This window comes from Sprattus sprattus (assembly GCF_963457725.1).
Source record: "Sprattus sprattus genome assembly, chromosome: 17".
In the NCBI taxonomy this organism is placed as follows: domain Eukaryota; kingdom Metazoa; phylum Chordata; class Actinopteri; order Clupeiformes; family Clupeidae; genus Sprattus; species Sprattus sprattus.
In genome coordinates, this window is record NC_137915.1 from 15,529,657 (window position 1) to 15,546,001 (window position 16,345).

General features: G+C 43.8%; 1 protein-coding gene across 1 annotated transcript in view; it reads left to right on the forward strand.

Moving 5' to 3' along the window:
* Window positions 1-397: 397 nt before the first annotated feature.
* Window positions 398-16,345, forward strand: part of flt1 (fms related receptor tyrosine kinase 1) — a gene marked incomplete at its 5' end in the record, with an annotated part of 39,152 nt that continues 23,204 nt past the window's right edge. Inside the window, 12 exon segments of the mRNA XM_080855557.1 lie at window positions 398-418; window positions 420-536; window positions 542-638; window positions 3,214-3,304; window positions 3,685-3,887; window positions 5,641-5,765; window positions 11,895-12,063; window positions 12,354-12,490; window positions 12,829-13,000; window positions 13,292-13,409; window positions 13,802-13,971; window positions 14,442-14,589. Coding sequence (XP_080711683.1) covers window positions 398-418; window positions 420-536; window positions 542-638; window positions 3,214-3,304; window positions 3,685-3,887; window positions 5,641-5,765; window positions 11,895-12,063; window positions 12,354-12,490; window positions 12,829-13,000; window positions 13,292-13,409; window positions 13,802-13,971; window positions 14,442-14,589 — 1,568 coding nt within the window.

Genomic DNA, 16,345 nt, shown 5'->3' on the forward strand with positions numbered 1-16,345 from the left:
GTCTTACTTTTTACTGTGGTGCTACTCTAACCTCGTCAAAGTTAGGCTGCTTGATCACACTCAATCTGAAAGTGCGGCTCAACTGGCTTTGTTAAACCAACCAAAAATGGTCTATTTGAGGGTGTCTTTCGCGGAAACTGGCACGTGGAAAGTAACAGTTTTGATGAAAGCGGTAGTGGAGTATGAGAGTTTGGTCCCCACGAGAGACCTGCTGTCCGCCGAAGACGTGAATCAGAGGGCGCAGGGAGGGTCTGTGCGATGGCGTGTAGGTGTGGCGATCATAGCGTCACTGAACCGGTGTGACAGGGGGGAATAAATCGCTGGTCCGGGTTAGAATGGGAGAGAGCTGCTGTGGAATCTAAACTTGGTGTCCAGTAACTGTACATTTATACATTACATGTCCAAGGAAAAGGTCTGTTTTCTTTTTAATTATCCATGCAAAACGACCGCGCTCGGCTGGGGTGTTGTTGAAAGGTGCATCCCTTCTGGAGGAACATTTTCATCTTGTTTACGATTTTTTTTTCTTCAAGTTATCCTCAAGTTTCAGGTTTTTCACAAGGCACCACTTTTAGCAGAGAGTATGATTGACATTTTATTACTGCTTTTGTGTGGAATGTCGTGCTGCGCTCTTGCAAAAGGTAAGGAAAACATTCTTTATAACAGTTTGTACTGATTAACATGAACTCGGAATTCTCTCTGCTAGTTGCAATACTATTTACTGGTCTTGTAACTTGTGGATCGAAATTATAATTGATGAAAATATACATCATCAACACAAATCTGATGATGCCCGACGTTTAATGGGTTATTGTGGTGTCACTGTGCTGTGCACAGATTGCGCAAGGACCGTGGGGGCTTGAAAAAGAATTCGCCATGTGGCAAATTACCCTACCCTGTCCGCATGATGCGTCACGTAGCAAGGTACAGTAGTAGAAGACTGACACTTTATGTCTGGAGATGTTAAGAACACCCTTGTGCTTGCACTGTAAATACAAATAAAGCCATCACTGAAAGGTTTTGAATTGCTTGAACGTACGGGTTCAACATCACTTGTGGGTGACTATTACGCACCGGTGTGCAGGTTACTTTTTGGCACAGAAATGCGGAGTGGAGAGACGTGCGTGATACGAACTTCAGGCATCGGTAGTCCACTGTAGTCAAGAGGAATAGTTGTTTTGATAACGAAGACCTCTGTGCTCCGGCTTGGCGTCCCTCTCCATCTATTTGGCCCCGGTTGAATCGACGAGGGCGTTATTTCCTGAGCCTGATGAGTTTGTGAAATGGAAGTTCTAATATAAATGAGTTCGGGGTCATGACCACCTCAAGGAAACTTTCTAGTGCACAGGAACTCGGGCTAATCAGTGGTTATGGCTAAAACAGACGCACTGGGAGGAAATCTGCGCTGAACTCGTGTACTCCTGTGTGCTCCGCTGCGTCACTGTTTTATTTTTATTGGTCAACAACTTTCCACTCCCGCTGCAGGTCAAGCCGATGGATTTCCTTGCGTGAGAGATATTGCATTTTTCAGAAGCGACCATTTGCCAATACTTTTGTACATAATATACACCACTATTTAACTTTAATTCATTAAGTATAGAATAAGAAACGATTTCCAATTATTTTTCAGGGTTTTGACAACAACACAATAATAATGATGATGATGATAATACTAATAATAATAATAATAATAATAATAATAATAATAATAATAATAATAATAATGTTGATAATGACTACATACAACAATGGGGCAACACTGAGGAAAATGTCCGTTTAGACAATAACAATGTTATCGTTACAACAAATATTTGTAAGTAGGCTATAGGCGTAAGCATCGTCAGGCTACAGTAACATCATTTCAGAATGTTATCCTTTCCGAAATTATTTTTAAAGTGTTGATAATGTACATTAGCTGGCCTGGGTTTCAGTATGACCAACTGAGACACAAGAGCCATGCAATGTTTATAAAAACCTGCTCTCCAATGAACTTTCCAAAGGTTTGGTTAAAATGTTGTCAAAGATGCTGAACGGCCTTTAATATTATGTAGATGTTTTTACAGTACTTTTTACAGAACTAATGTCTGGCATGTGTAAAAAAAACAGGAAGTGTTCCGCACTTTATATACTTGTTATGCAGACCTAAAGACCCTGACGTGATAAAAAACAATTGACCAATTTTTCTGAATAATCCTTGATTACTATGATTTAAATGGCAATTATTTAAAATGCATATATATATATATATATATACTGTATATATGCAGTTTTGCATTTCTACCTACTTATTCAGAGGCAAGAGACAAATGTTTCGAATGGTATAGGCCCATACCCAATATGGTTGCATGAAACTGTTGTCCATACTAGCAGGTCCTCCCTCGCTGGAAGATTTGGTCTGAAACTATGATGTGTGCATTAAGCAAATAAAGAAAAGGATAACGGTATGTGTACATTAAGCGTTAAAGAATGGGAGTCAGTAGCCCAATTCACGGCTTGCGCAAATCCCTTGTGGGCCGCTGCGGTGAAAAGCACTTGACTCCACTTCCTCAAGTGTTCCATACCGCCAGCTGTATAGGCTACACGCGGAGAGATGACTCACACAATGCATACTATAGGTTCACGCCGTGACATTACAGAGGATATCGTCAACTTAGAATTAATGTCCAATTGTGCTTTTGAAAAAAACTCGATTGGAAATCCAAAATCAAATAACCATCATTCTATTAAATTGATTTCCGAATTATTAAATTTGATTTACAAAAGAATATTATTATTTAATATTTGTATATGCTGTGTTTGGTTGAATTGGCCTTTACATCTTAGAGATTTTCCTGATGATGCACAGGCCTTTACATTCACATCAAAGCCATCATTTAAACATGTTACAGATGCAGCATAAATGCCAGCACAAAGGACCATCTTTAACACACAGTACCCTATAAGAGGGAATCATGATTCTGTGCCTATAGTTTTATCAAGTTGCATTGTTCACCAAAGACACCAAAGTCCCATTGAAGAAAAATGTGGTTCAATTAAAAAAAAATCAAAGATCACATTTAGATTTTGTCACATATTCTCTCTCCGTAGAATAAGCAAAACAAAATAATTAAAATACAGTTATTGTATTGTATCATCTCAGTCACAGTTTTACATCACTATTTTAAAGCAAAATACCTTGACATAATCTTAAACAACTATCAACCTTTTCTTTTACAGAATCTAATGGTAAATACAGCACACCACTGCTTGATGTGAAAGTGCATCAGCTTGTCTTGGAGGCCAACCAGACTCTTCAGCTCAAGTGCAGGTAAAAAGCACCATTTCACTTCACCTTGTGCATGACTTACCTAAAGGCAGCACTCCAATTCTAAGGGTACCAAAGCTATGGCTTCAGAACAACTATAGTTAATTACACAGACTGATCCTCTGAATATGATTTACTATTTTACAAAACTCACTTACTCTCTAGTAAAGGCCTAATCCAAAACATGTTGGAGTATATATTTATTTGATCTATTCTAGCATGACAAAGGACTTTGGAGGTAGAGCCTCTTAATGGTGCATCATAGATACGTTGCAGTGTTTGACTGCATCATCTAATTTGAGCTGAGAGATTGGGAGGATGGTGCAGAGGGAGTCTTTCACATTCACATTTACCCCCTGTGTTTACCCCCTCTCATTTTCCAGGGGCAGATGGGCATTGCATTGGGTTCTCCCCCTTGACGTGACGAGGAGCAACCAGAGCCTGCGGGTGGAGCACTCGAGGTGCAGGAAGCAGCACTGCAGTAAACTCACCCTGAGTCCCGCTCTGGCTCGCCACACAGGCTCCTACCGCTGCGCCTACAGCCACCGGCAGGAGAAACACACTGCCGTCTACGTCTATGTCACAGGTGAGGAGGTCAGGGTACACACATGGCCCCACAGACAGGAGGTGAGGAGATTGAGATACATTGATGCCCCCGGAAAGTCACTTGGAATGGAGCTGATTGGAATTGGATTTACTTGACTTGACTTGAATTGACTTGACTTGAAAAAGGAGATGAGGACATTGAGATACACAGATGCCCCCAGAAAGTCACTTTGAATTGAGATGGGCCGAATGAAATTGATTTGAATTGAATTGAATTGAATTGAATTGAATTGAATTGAATTGAATTGAATTGAATTGAATTGAATTGAATTGAATTGAAAAATGAGACAAGGACATTGAGATACACAAATGCCCCCAGAAAGTCACTCTGATTTGAGCTAAGCTTAATGAAATTTAAATGAATTGAATTGAATTGAATTGAAAAAGAAGACGAGGACATTGAGATACACAGATGCCCCTGAAAATATTCCCCACCTCACCCTCTCTTTTCTCTTGTCTTCTCCCCCTGCCACTCACCCTTAAGTTTAAGGCAAGGCTGGCGTTCTCACTGTCAGTCTCCATGTGCTAACTCTAAACAGGAAACTGTGGAAATCCAATAATATCTAAACAGTTGTTGTTTTTTCTCTTTACCCGCATCCTCCTAAGTGAATATCTGGCACTGTTTCTCTAGCCTGTTCCTTTTCTCTCACTCTATCTCTCTCTGTCTGTCTCTCTCTCTCTCTATCTAGCTGTCTGTCTGTCTGTCTCTCTCTCTCTCTCTCTTTCTCTCTCCCCCCTCCCTCATTTTGGTCTATATTTAACATTTAACTTTCATTTACGTGCTGCCCCGCGGGAGCAGAAATAGCTACAGCTGCTGAAAGACTCAGCCCCTGGGCAGAGTTTCCCAGGGCACTGCTCTTATCTCCCGCTCTCAGCCCTGATCACGGCATCCTGTGCTGCGCAGAGGGGGGTGGGGGGATGAGGGCCTGAGGGGGTGCCGTGGGGGAGTAAGGAGGACATAGGGTTGGGGGGGGGGGGGGGCGGTGGTGGAGAAGGGAAGGGGTGCAGGGTGTCTTGGTCTCTGCCTGTCAAAAGAAATGAGGAGAGGGAGGGTGGTGGCATCGAGGAAGAGGAGGAGGAAGAGGAGGCGACGACAGCCTCTCTGGGGGCATCCAGGGGCAGTAGGCAGAGGGCAGAAGCGCTGCGGCGACAGGTCGTCCCTCCCTTGGCATGAAGCGGGCAGGAACGGCGGGTCGCTGGCAGGGAAGCCGACTGGCCAACAGGCCCCCCGGGAGCCATCAATCGCTCTGGCGGTCCCGATCATCAGGCCTCACCCTGTCGCTTTTATATGGAATCAAAGCACAACAAGGAAGCCCTGTATCCAGTGGTCCTTGGGGTACTTTTGTTAAAATGTTCAGAGATTTTTTTCTTTCCTTTAATAACACTACTGTTGCAAACAATGAGGGAGGGGTGGTGGTGAAGGGGGGGCGCAAACAACACCCAGGTCTTTTTCAATGCCACGAGAATATTACGTGAAGAGAGAACAAGGGTTGCGACCAGACTAGGAAACAACAGGGAGAAAAAAAGCGTTTGATAGCCTGCAAACAATCTCTGCGTGTGTTTATTGTTGCGCCCAGATTGTTCTCAATGTCTGTGCTTTCTAAGAGCAAGTGTGTGTGTATGTCTTTCTTGTGTGTGTGTGTGTGTGTGTGTGTATGTCTGTGTGCGCGCGCACACGTATAATTGAGAGCTTTGTTGCATGTTTGTTCCTGACCCATTTGTTTGGGTTTCAGATAGCCAGCGGCCATTTGTGAAGGACCAGACTGAGATCCCAGAGCTGCTCTATCTGATGGAAGGCAAGCCTCTACTGTTTCCCTGCAGGGTCACCACACCGGACACCTCTGTGTCACTAGTCAAGGTGAGCCACCTCACACTCTTTTTCTTTTTCTTTCTCTTCACCATTTATTGGTGATCTATCTTGACAGCTCTCAGGAGGTTTGATTCTATGAGCTGTCATGACAGTAATGGCAAAGGTTATGATGGTAGAATGACGCTGTCAAATCAATGGACATTAACTGCCATGACGATTACTGATAAGATGTGGCGTGTGTGCCATAACATGTTTATTACATGGTTACGCAACTGTTATGATGGTGGTTCACGAAAAGTGTTACCCTATGACCTTTGGAGTTGTTAAAAGGACCAACTAGTGAACCTAATTTTCTTATTGAATTTGGTACGGCCAGCTCGGTTCCACAACATAAAGAGAGGTGGACAACACAGTTTCGTTTTAACCAAGATATTGTATATCGATACTCATGTAGGTGTGTGTGTGTGTGTGTGCGTGTGTGTGTGTGTGTTCATGTGTGTGTGTATTGCAAGAAAAAGAGAGAAAAGGTTCCTGTGAGGAAGAACACTCCAGGGTTGCATGGTTAGCTGATTTGTCCAGCCAGGCCGTAAAGGGTCGTAAAAAATGTAATGAAATGTATTTGTAAAGCACCGATAAACGATGAACAGTGGGAACTTTACACAACTCGATGCTTTAACCCACCTAGAGCAAGCATACATATGACAGCAGTGTGCACATCTTAAACTGGGTGCAAGAACTGAGCAGAATCCAGTTCCAAAGTTGCAGTCTCTCTGACTCAGGCCCACTTGGAAGCAGGATTGAAGAAAGAGAGGAGGGTAGGGAGAAGGGACAATGAGGAAAACTAGTGCTGTCAAACGATTAAAATATTAAATCGAGATTAATCGCATTTTTGTCATAATTAACTCAAAATTAATCACAAATTATAAATGTCCCAATATTTTTTTTCCATCAGTTTATTTTTATTTTAATGCCCTAATCAACATGGAAAAGTGGATTAGATTGCTTTATGCAAATGTTTTATGCTATTGAAAAACAACATAAAAAAATAAAATTACTGTTAAAATTTCAGGTAAACAAGGACTGCCTATAGTGCAGTTAAACCATGGCTTAATATTTTCCCTTAAGTGTTCCTCTGTAGCTGAATTGGTGGAGCAAGGTGCTAACATCAACAAGGTCATAGATTCGATACCCAGGGAGCATGTGTACTGGTACAAATTAATCTGTGTAGGATATACGTAGTCTGACACTACACAAACTACACAAATCATATGCTAACTAAAGAACCTAAATCATCTGCTAAGTGACTAAAAGTAAATAGGTAATACAAATATGTAATTCCACCTCATCATAGTTCACCATTAGCTGCACTCATTAGCAGCTTCCACATTTTCTAACCTGTCCACTCCTGCTGCTCATAGCATTAGTAGCTTCCCAAGTAGAGCAAGGTGCTAACACCAAGGTCCAGGCTTCAACTTCCTGTCCAAGGCTTCAGGACTAATCTGTATTGTGGAGTGTCTGCTGGATAAGTACATTTAGAACCACTCTTCTTCAGTTTTACTATTTGTTTCCTTATTCCTGTCCTGGAATTTCCCCAGTCATCTGATCTTGTCTTTCCTAATATTGTTTTTGTCAGTTGTGGTGTACGTTGTGAAAGTATGAAGTGTACTGTATCCCTCCTACACACCGCAAGACTTGACACCCATGACTAAGGCCCAATCCCATTTCTCATCTCTACCCCTACCCTTACCCCTACCCCTTCGCCTTCGCTTTTTCAAACGGAGCGGTAGCGGAAGGGGTTGAAACGCTAGCCCTTCGAATTGGGATAGCACTTCAACAATTACGTACGTCATCAGTACGAAGCGTCAGCTGTTACGTTACCGGAGAGCGACAGCTGTCACTCACCAGATATAAACAAACATGGCGCCTGCAGCTGTTATTTACACAATGCAACATGTCATCAAACAAGTTTTAAAATCATGAATTACAAAGAAAATACTTTCATTTCTGTGATGCTTTCCCTGCTGTTTCCGACATTTTTAAATGGACTTGCGCGATGTTTGTTCTTTAATGATCACGGGTTCGCAATGCATTGAGGGAAATCAGTCTACCCCTCCGTTTGAAGTGTGCCCTCGGAAAATCTCCGTTTGGAGCGGTAGAAAGCGCTTCCCCTTCCCCTACCCCTCTGTCTTAACGTGAATTGGGACAGCCCTACCCCTCCACATGAACGCGCAAAACGGAGGGGAAGGGGAAAGACGAAGGGGTAGCGGGAGAAATGGGATTCAGCCTAGTTGTCACTAAATCATCCTATCCTGTCCATTGAAAGAGCAAATCATTCATCACCACTTTTATGTTTTAAAGGCGTCGTTCAGCAAGTGTACTGTGCCTCTAGCTTTTCTCAGTCAGCTTGTAGGTCTTGACGTTCAGATTCTGCGCCTAAATTAGCTATATCGTATCGTCTCGTCACATGATCAAATAGAGACTTGACATGGGCGAACAAGATACATATTATCCAGCAATCATCATTGCATATTTGTATATTACAAAAATAACAAATTAAATAAGAAATTATTAATTTACTTGAATTGGCTTTTTAATAGTTTCTATAGTGTATGTATTTACGATAAGCAAATAATTGTGTTGTAGATTGCTACTGACGATTTCCCGCTCAAAATGATGAAAACCATGACAGAGACAGGTTTGCCATTTTAAGGGAATATATAGCATAAAGTATCTTACTTCCTCCAAAGAAAATCATCTTTGATCACTGCCGTATAATAGTAGCGACACTTTGATATCCCTATATGTTTGAAAAAATGTAGAAAGCAGGGTCTGCTTTGCCTACGAACCTTCCGCGCTGGCTGCATTATCTATAGTTACGCCCCTGGCGCACATGCACATTTTCTAACACAGCACAGGTACACTCAATTAAAGCCATTAGCAAATGAACAAAATACACCTTTTTCAACCACAATTAAGAGATACATAACAGCGACTTCACGCAGAGGCTCTGGCTTAGGGGCTCCTAAAAGCACTTACTCATGGGCCCCTGGGCCTGGGCCCGGTAGGCCCGTTCGTTAATCCATCCCTGCTACCACCACCACTCCTACTACTGCTACTACTACTACTACCACTGCTGCGGCTACTACTACTACCACTCATACTACTACTGCTACTACTACGACTACTATTACTACAATACTACTACTGCTACTACTACTACCACTACTGCGGCTACTGCTACTACTACTACCTCCATTCAGAAGTAAATGCATTGTTCTTATCTCAGTGGTACTGCTGCTCTAGAGCATGGGTCAGTGCGCCTGTTTTCTATGCTCCGGATGTCTCTAAGTGAGTGAATGAGTGTGTGTGTAGATGTGTATATGTGTGTGTGTGTGTTTGTGTGTCTGTGTGTCTGTGTGTGCTTGTGTGTGTGTACACAGAAGAGGTCTAGTGTGACATAGATACCCTTTTTTTACATCATGGCCCGGAGTGTGAGGCGGCCCCCTGCTTCCTCCCCCCATTGGCACTGTTTTCAACCCCGGAGACAGGACATAGGCTCCTAAGTGCCCCCCCACCCCCACCCCGCGCTCCTTCCCGACACCCCCCACCACTACCCAGACCTGCCACTCAGACTCCAAACTCCAAACGCATTTCACAGGCTCCAAGAGCACAGAGGTCATTCAGTCACAGTCTAAAAGAGGAGACAGAAGACATTGGCACATTAAAACATTCAAAAGGATATTGTAGATGTACAGGACCCTCACACCCAAAACGGCCCTGCCCTACGAATAGATGTGAGCCTGATCAGGGCTAAATCCATTCAAGAGATAGTATCAAGTGACTGTGACTGAGTATTTCAAGTTAGGGAAGGACGTAAAATATAACTTAAATTACCCTAAAAATAGTTTACACAAGACTGCTTTTTTCCTCAACATTTCTTCAGTTACCCCTTTGCTTGACACCTCTCCTGGTCATTTAACTGAGACAGTCAGAGCATCATGATGTCTTGGATTCCTGAAAGTGGATCCCTGTCTCCGTCCGGCGAGAGATTCCTGATAACTGTGAAGAGGATAGGAAACGGAAAAGAGCAAAAAAGAAGCAGCTCTCCTCACACTAGCCTTGGCTCTGTGCTCAGGATGGGAGCCGTTTTGGGATATGCCATTGATATGACATTCCTCTGAAAAGGACGATACATTTTGTTTCTGTTTGTTCTTCGACCAGCCTTTGTTTACGTCCTGCTCCAATCTCCACTTGGCCTCTCTCTCTCAGTCTCTCTCGCCCTCTCTCTCTCTCTCAGTCTCTCTCGCCCTCTCTCTCTCTCTCTCTCTCTCCGAGTCACAAAGGTAATGGTTCTAAAAATACGAGCCTTCCACCCTACTCAAACTTAGAATGGACTGTCACACACACTACTGGAGTGTTTTTTTCCTCCTGGAAGGATTTTGCACTCAGCTTCAGGATCTTTAATCTCAAAACTCTCGCTTGGGAACAATACCCAGGGGGCCGTGCTCTCGCAGAAGCTGTGAAAGTGGATGGAGGGGGGTGCGGAGATGGAGCGGGAGTGGAGGGGGGTGCGTGTGGGGGGGGTTGTTTCTCCTGTGCAGTGCCTGACCTGTGGGCCCAGCCGCAGTGTCTATATCCTGTAGTAACAGGATGTGAGGAGATGGACTGGAGTCACGTTTCCACATCCTCAACCCTTCAGTCTCAGATTCCAGGCGGAGGAGGTAGGGAGGTGTGAGAGTGTGTGTATGCGTGTGTTTGTGTGTGTGTGTGTGTGTGTGTGTGTTTGTGTTTGTGTGTGTGTGTGTGCGGGTGAGTGTGTTTTTGTATGTGGGAAGGCGTGTGTGTGCATGTAAGAGTGTGTGTGTGTTTGTATTTGCATGGGTGTGTATGTGTGTGTGTGTGTGTGTGTATGGGTGTGTGTGGAGAAGAAGGCAATTACGTCATGCAGGAGCATTCAGAGACCCAGATAACAGCCAAATATGTGCCGGAACCTTGCCAGAAATGGGCCGGACTCACCCTAAAGTCTCCCCAGAGCTGTGCTGCCCTGTTAGCCAAGGGTGGGAATGCGCCGTGGCCAGTCTTACCTAACACGTCCACTGGAGAGGGGACGGGGGTGAGGACGGAGGGCAAGGGCGAGGTTGTGAGCGGTTCACGGTGAGAGTGAGGCGTCTACCTGCTCCCCTGAGAGAGGGCAGGACGCTTCCACTGTCACAGCCCCACCAGTAAACATTTCCTCAAGATGATGGGGAAGAAAACAAAATCCAAGCACTCTCTTTGGGCTTTTGTAAACAGAGCTATTAGTGCTGTGTGGGTGTGAGGGGAGCTGATAACAGTATCTGACTCCCATTGAACAACGCATAATAGATTACACTTAATTGTTGATCGCATTCCTTATTCTATTCCCTTACACTTTTTTGTCAGAGACATGGAATTGCTCCTCACGACCCTCTAGCTGTCCATTCAGTGTTTAAAAAAAAAAAAAAACCTGTGTTCGTACACAGTTCTGGCACAAACGTAGTGACTTGGACCGGGCCATGAAACAATCCCAGCCAATCAACACAGTGCTTCAGCTGTATGGAGGGGTGTAATTTGATTGGCTGTTGAGCTTAAATATCTTTTGCAAAACGAAACCGAATCACAAACTGAATCTTTAAAATGGCAGTATGCAAAGACAGATGTTTTTCACATTTAAACTATATATTCAGAGTTCTAATCCTGCCATGCTCAAGAAGAAGTGCATAGCTTTTGTATCTGTTTCTGTATAGATTATTGTCCTGTGTGCTCACTAAGTACTGACTATAATGTCCATGTTTGGGTGCAGTTTTTTCTCTGCATGTCAACATGGCTTTTTTGGATCAAGGACTGTAAAAAATATGGACAGTGCGGTGTCATGGAAATACGTTTAGAAGAAATAAGGCCAAAATGAGTCAGCCATATTGGCAAAATTGGAGCCAAAGTCTGCGCAGGAAGTGCTTTTTGGAGCCAGGGCATGCGTAGTAAACAGAAAATGTTCCAGGTCCGCCAAGAATTAACCCCTTTGGTAGATTCACTTTAGAATGAGTGAATGCTGTCCCTTTTTTTAACCGTCATTGGTCTGGATGTTGGACTACACCTGTATCTCTATTTATGCCATTCACCACACATGTTATGGTATTTCATTCTAGTTGTTTGTCCCAGCTCCAGGCCCCGATCCAAACACTGGTCCCAGATCAGAAGCTCATCTTCTGGAACAGCAAGGAGGGCTTCACCATCCGCAGTCCCTCCATTGTGCACACTGGGATGTTCTACTGCGAGGCCACACTCAACGGGGTGAAACACAAACAACTCTTCCTTGTCTATAGACCAGGTGAGGATGTGTGAACTTCAAAACTAGCCAAGCCAGTCGCCAAAAACCCATGAACGCATTGTCTGTCTAATTTCTTATAATTAATCTTCCTGTCTAATGTTTGTTCACTCATCAATTCGCCCCCCCCCCCTCTCTCTTTTCCTCTCCCTTTCTCACTCTCTCTATTCCCCTCTCTCTCTCTTTCTCTTTACCCTTATTTCTCTCTCATACCTGTCCTCTATTTCTTTTTTCTCTCTACCTCTCAATTTCTTTCTCTCTCTCTCTCATCCTTTATCACTCTCTGTCTGCAGTATACGAAATCTACGATGTTTACCTGAATAGCACTGGACCCGTGCAGGCCCTACAGGGAGACAGGCTGGCACTGAACTGCACTGCCACGGCTCCGCATAACACCAGGGTTCACATAAGATGGAGCTACCCTGGTGAGGTCAGTCCATCCGTCTGTTACTCCCAGCCTAGAGGCTTGCACCTGCGGAAGTTAGCATTGAGCTTGTCTATGTTAGCATTTCATCTGTGGATGTGACTCTCTTAGCTTCCACTCCATTCAATGTAACTGTACATGATGACACAACCCTGCTATGTCAGACAAAAAGATGATTAACCTGCAATGCAATTCAAACCTGAAGGGGAAAGATGGGAAACCCTAGCTCTTTGACTGCTAAAAATCAAACACATGCGCATATACAGCATAGGTTATGCACATGAAAGAATCCCATTCATGCCATCCATGTAATTTGCTATTTATTTCCTACGTTCCATTTACAGGGCCTTCGCAAGGTCACAGCAACGAAGCGCATAGAACGCAGGGCAACACACGTGGTGTTTCACAGCATCCTAACCATCTCTCAACTCCACAAGTATGACCGAGGAGTTTATGTTTGCCACGTGAGAAACGACCGCGCCCGCCGCACCGCTAATACCACAGTAACAGTATACGGTGAGTAGAGAGACCCACTACTATGGGTACAACACCATTGGACTTTCTTACCGCTGTCATATGTTGATCTTTGAGCCTCCCTTGCAGTAATTCGTAGCTTTATTGACCCTTAAAATAAAATGGACTAACTGTTGAAAATTTCATTTCATTCATCATTTAAGTTCTGTCAAGAATCATTTTGTAGTATGTGTTTAAATTGCTACTCAAATGTTACTCAAGGTAGCTGCTCCTAAGTTAATTTACAAAAGGCCTCATTGTATTTTCTGTTCTTAAATATGTTTTCCCCTCTAGACCAGCCCTTCATCAGACTTAAGCACAGAAACGGATCTCAGGTGCAGGCGTTCGCAGGGCAGAGGTCCTTCCGTTTGTCCCCCAAAATCCGGGCCTTTCCAGTTCCAGAAATCATCTGGTACGGACTTTCTGTTCTAAGAGTTTGTGGACAAGGAGCCAGTCTTCTCAGGAATGTTTACAAATCAGATTAAACTGTGTTTTGAAAAATAACTGGTAGGGCAAAGTGCCAACATCACTAAGGTCAAGGGTTTCATTCCCATGCAGCACATGTAGTGATACAAATATATACCTAACGTGCATTCTAAAACATATACTGTACTGACATGCATTCTAAGCCATTTTGGATAAAGGCATCTACCTAATGAATGTATAATGTTGCTGTCATTTGTAAAGAATTACCAATTTGCATGAATTGTACTTTATAACTTGCCTTGCCTTGCCATACTGATCTGTGTGGTTGTGTGTGGTTGTGTGTGGCTGTGTGTGGTTGTGTGTGGTGGTGTGGGTCAGGCTGAAGGATGGGATGGTGGCAGCAGAGAAGTGCTCTCGGTACCACATGGACGGGAGCTCACTGGTGATTCGGGACGTGGCGGAGGATGACGCCGGAGTCTACACGGTTCTTGCCGGGATTCAGAAGTTTGGACTTTACCAGAACCTTACAATTTCACTGGTAGTGAATGGTGAGGCCAATACATGTCTTCATATGCACCGTCCCCAGTTTCTCTCTCTCTCTCTCTCTCTCTCTCTCTCTCTCTCTCTTTCTTCCTGTATCGGTGATTGAACCATTGCATCTGTCATTCTCAGCACAGTGCTTTTGCTCAAATGACTAGATTTGGGCATTAGTCATTATGGCACAACTTTACTATCCAACATGAATCCACCAACACATATTTCACATCTTACATCACAGCACTTTTCTTTTTCGCCCTCTACCTCTCTCTCTCTCCCTCAACCTCTCTCTCTCTCTCTCTCTTCCTCTCTCTCTTTCTCTCCCTTTGTCCCTCTCTCTCAGTTCTCAATTATCCCTCTCTCTCTCTCTCTCTCTGAACTCTCAGTGAGGTAATATTTTTGATATCAGTATTATTTCACTATGTGGACCCTATCACTGAATGCTCACCGGGAATCCCCCTCTCTTTCTGTACCCACACAGCGAAGCCTCAGATTGGGGAAAAGGCTGTGTCAGTGAGGGACCCTGGGACAGTCCAGCGGGGGAGTCGACACGCACTCCGCTGCACCTCCAGTGGTGTACCCCCTCCCCAAATCCAGTGGCTCTGGCACCCCTGCCCCCCGAAAGGCCGGTAAGTCTCACCCTATCACAGTACACCCTTAGGCTACAGTCCTGTTCATCTTTCCCCACGTCCCAAATTACACAGGACCAAACAATTGTACATATGTCATATTACAGATGTTAGGGTCACTTTAATTGACTACATCAAGAATACTGAGATGCCTACTCCAAAGTAAGTAGACACTTGTAACTTTAGCATCTAGTGCTCTGTTGCCACTTACTAGTAATTAGTAGTCCATATCGATAGTGTAGGGTACATGGAGACATTCAGCAATGCTTTGAGACACACAATAACAAAATAAAATGTTTCAGACATATTTTTCAGAATATTTTTATAATATGTCTACACGTACATATATTAACATACAACAACTGGATGTCTGAAAATCGGTCATGCCCCATAGATAGAAATGAAGTCATGCAGAAGATGTTTGATCTCATTGTTAGTTTGTTAGTGGACTACAATGAGCAGCACCTACATCAATTCAACCTACATCCTCATAGCCATTATGTATTCTCCTCGCCATATTCCCACCTTTAGTATGTAACGTATTGTTGTTTTCCACACCGGTCACTGAGTGAGCTTGCTATGTGTTTGTGTCATGCAGATATGAATGGAAGCTTGTGCATAGTATGTGTGTGTGTGTCGTGTGTGTGTGTGTATGTGTGTGTGTGTGTGTGTGTGTGTGTGTGTGTGTGTGTGTGTGTGTGTGTGTGTGTGTGTGTGTGTGTGTGTGTGTGTGTGTGTGTGTGTGTGTGTTTGTTTATGCATTAGACATGTTTTGTCTATTTCAGCATGTGCTCAGACAAGGCTTCCTCTTTGCATCCAGAACAGATGCTAGCCAAGCCCTTTCAAGTGTGTGTGTGTTTGTTTCTTTGTGTACGCAAATGTGTGTTTGTGGGATACAGCTTGCATATGTGTGTGTGTGTGTGTGAATGTGTGCCTGGTACAGCCACAGAACTCAGTGTTAACCCTCCCAATAAAAAAAAAACCTAGTCCCAGTTGTGTGCTCACAAATAGTTGGTTTACAAAAGCTTTAATTTTTATGAATTTCCTGTCTAGACTAGGGGGGTACAAACAGTGTTTATTATTGTGATTTCTCAAATGCACCCTGACGTCTCATTAGTCTTGACCTAAACTTCTCATGAGAAAGACATTCAGAGATTCAGTAGAGACACCATGAGCAGACAGACGCACACACACACACACACAGGCAGGCAGACAAATAAAGCCAAATGCCATTGTAATTGTTCTTGGCAGCTAAAAACAGTTGCACAATATGGAAAAGACCTCCCGCAGAAGCTTGTTTTGGCTAAGGTCTCACTACCTAATGTCTGTTTTCTATATCAGCCGAGGAGTTCAATTAAGGATGACCTCACTGCTAGTCCACCTGTGAGATGTATATTGAATGACATAGTGTGAGCATTTGGCCTTTGACCCTTCGCGCGCACAGTCCTTCCTCCTGCTCCCATTCAATTGTGGTTACTTCTTGTACCCATCCCCCCGCCCCCCACCCAAATCTGTCTCCATGGGAACAACAAGTGGTCATTCATATAGTGGATAGTGGTTAGTGTTTTTTCTTTAAGGGGGTGGGGGTGGGGGGGGGGGGGGGTGGGGTTGTTGTTGGAGCTGTTCTGTAGCTGCACTATTCATTTCACTTCCTGCTGTTGCTATTAGTGTCACAAGTCTTTAGTCAGTTTCCTAGTTTACAGAGCGTCCTGTCAAGACTCATCACCACTCTTGCGTTTTCTTTTTTTCCTTCTAC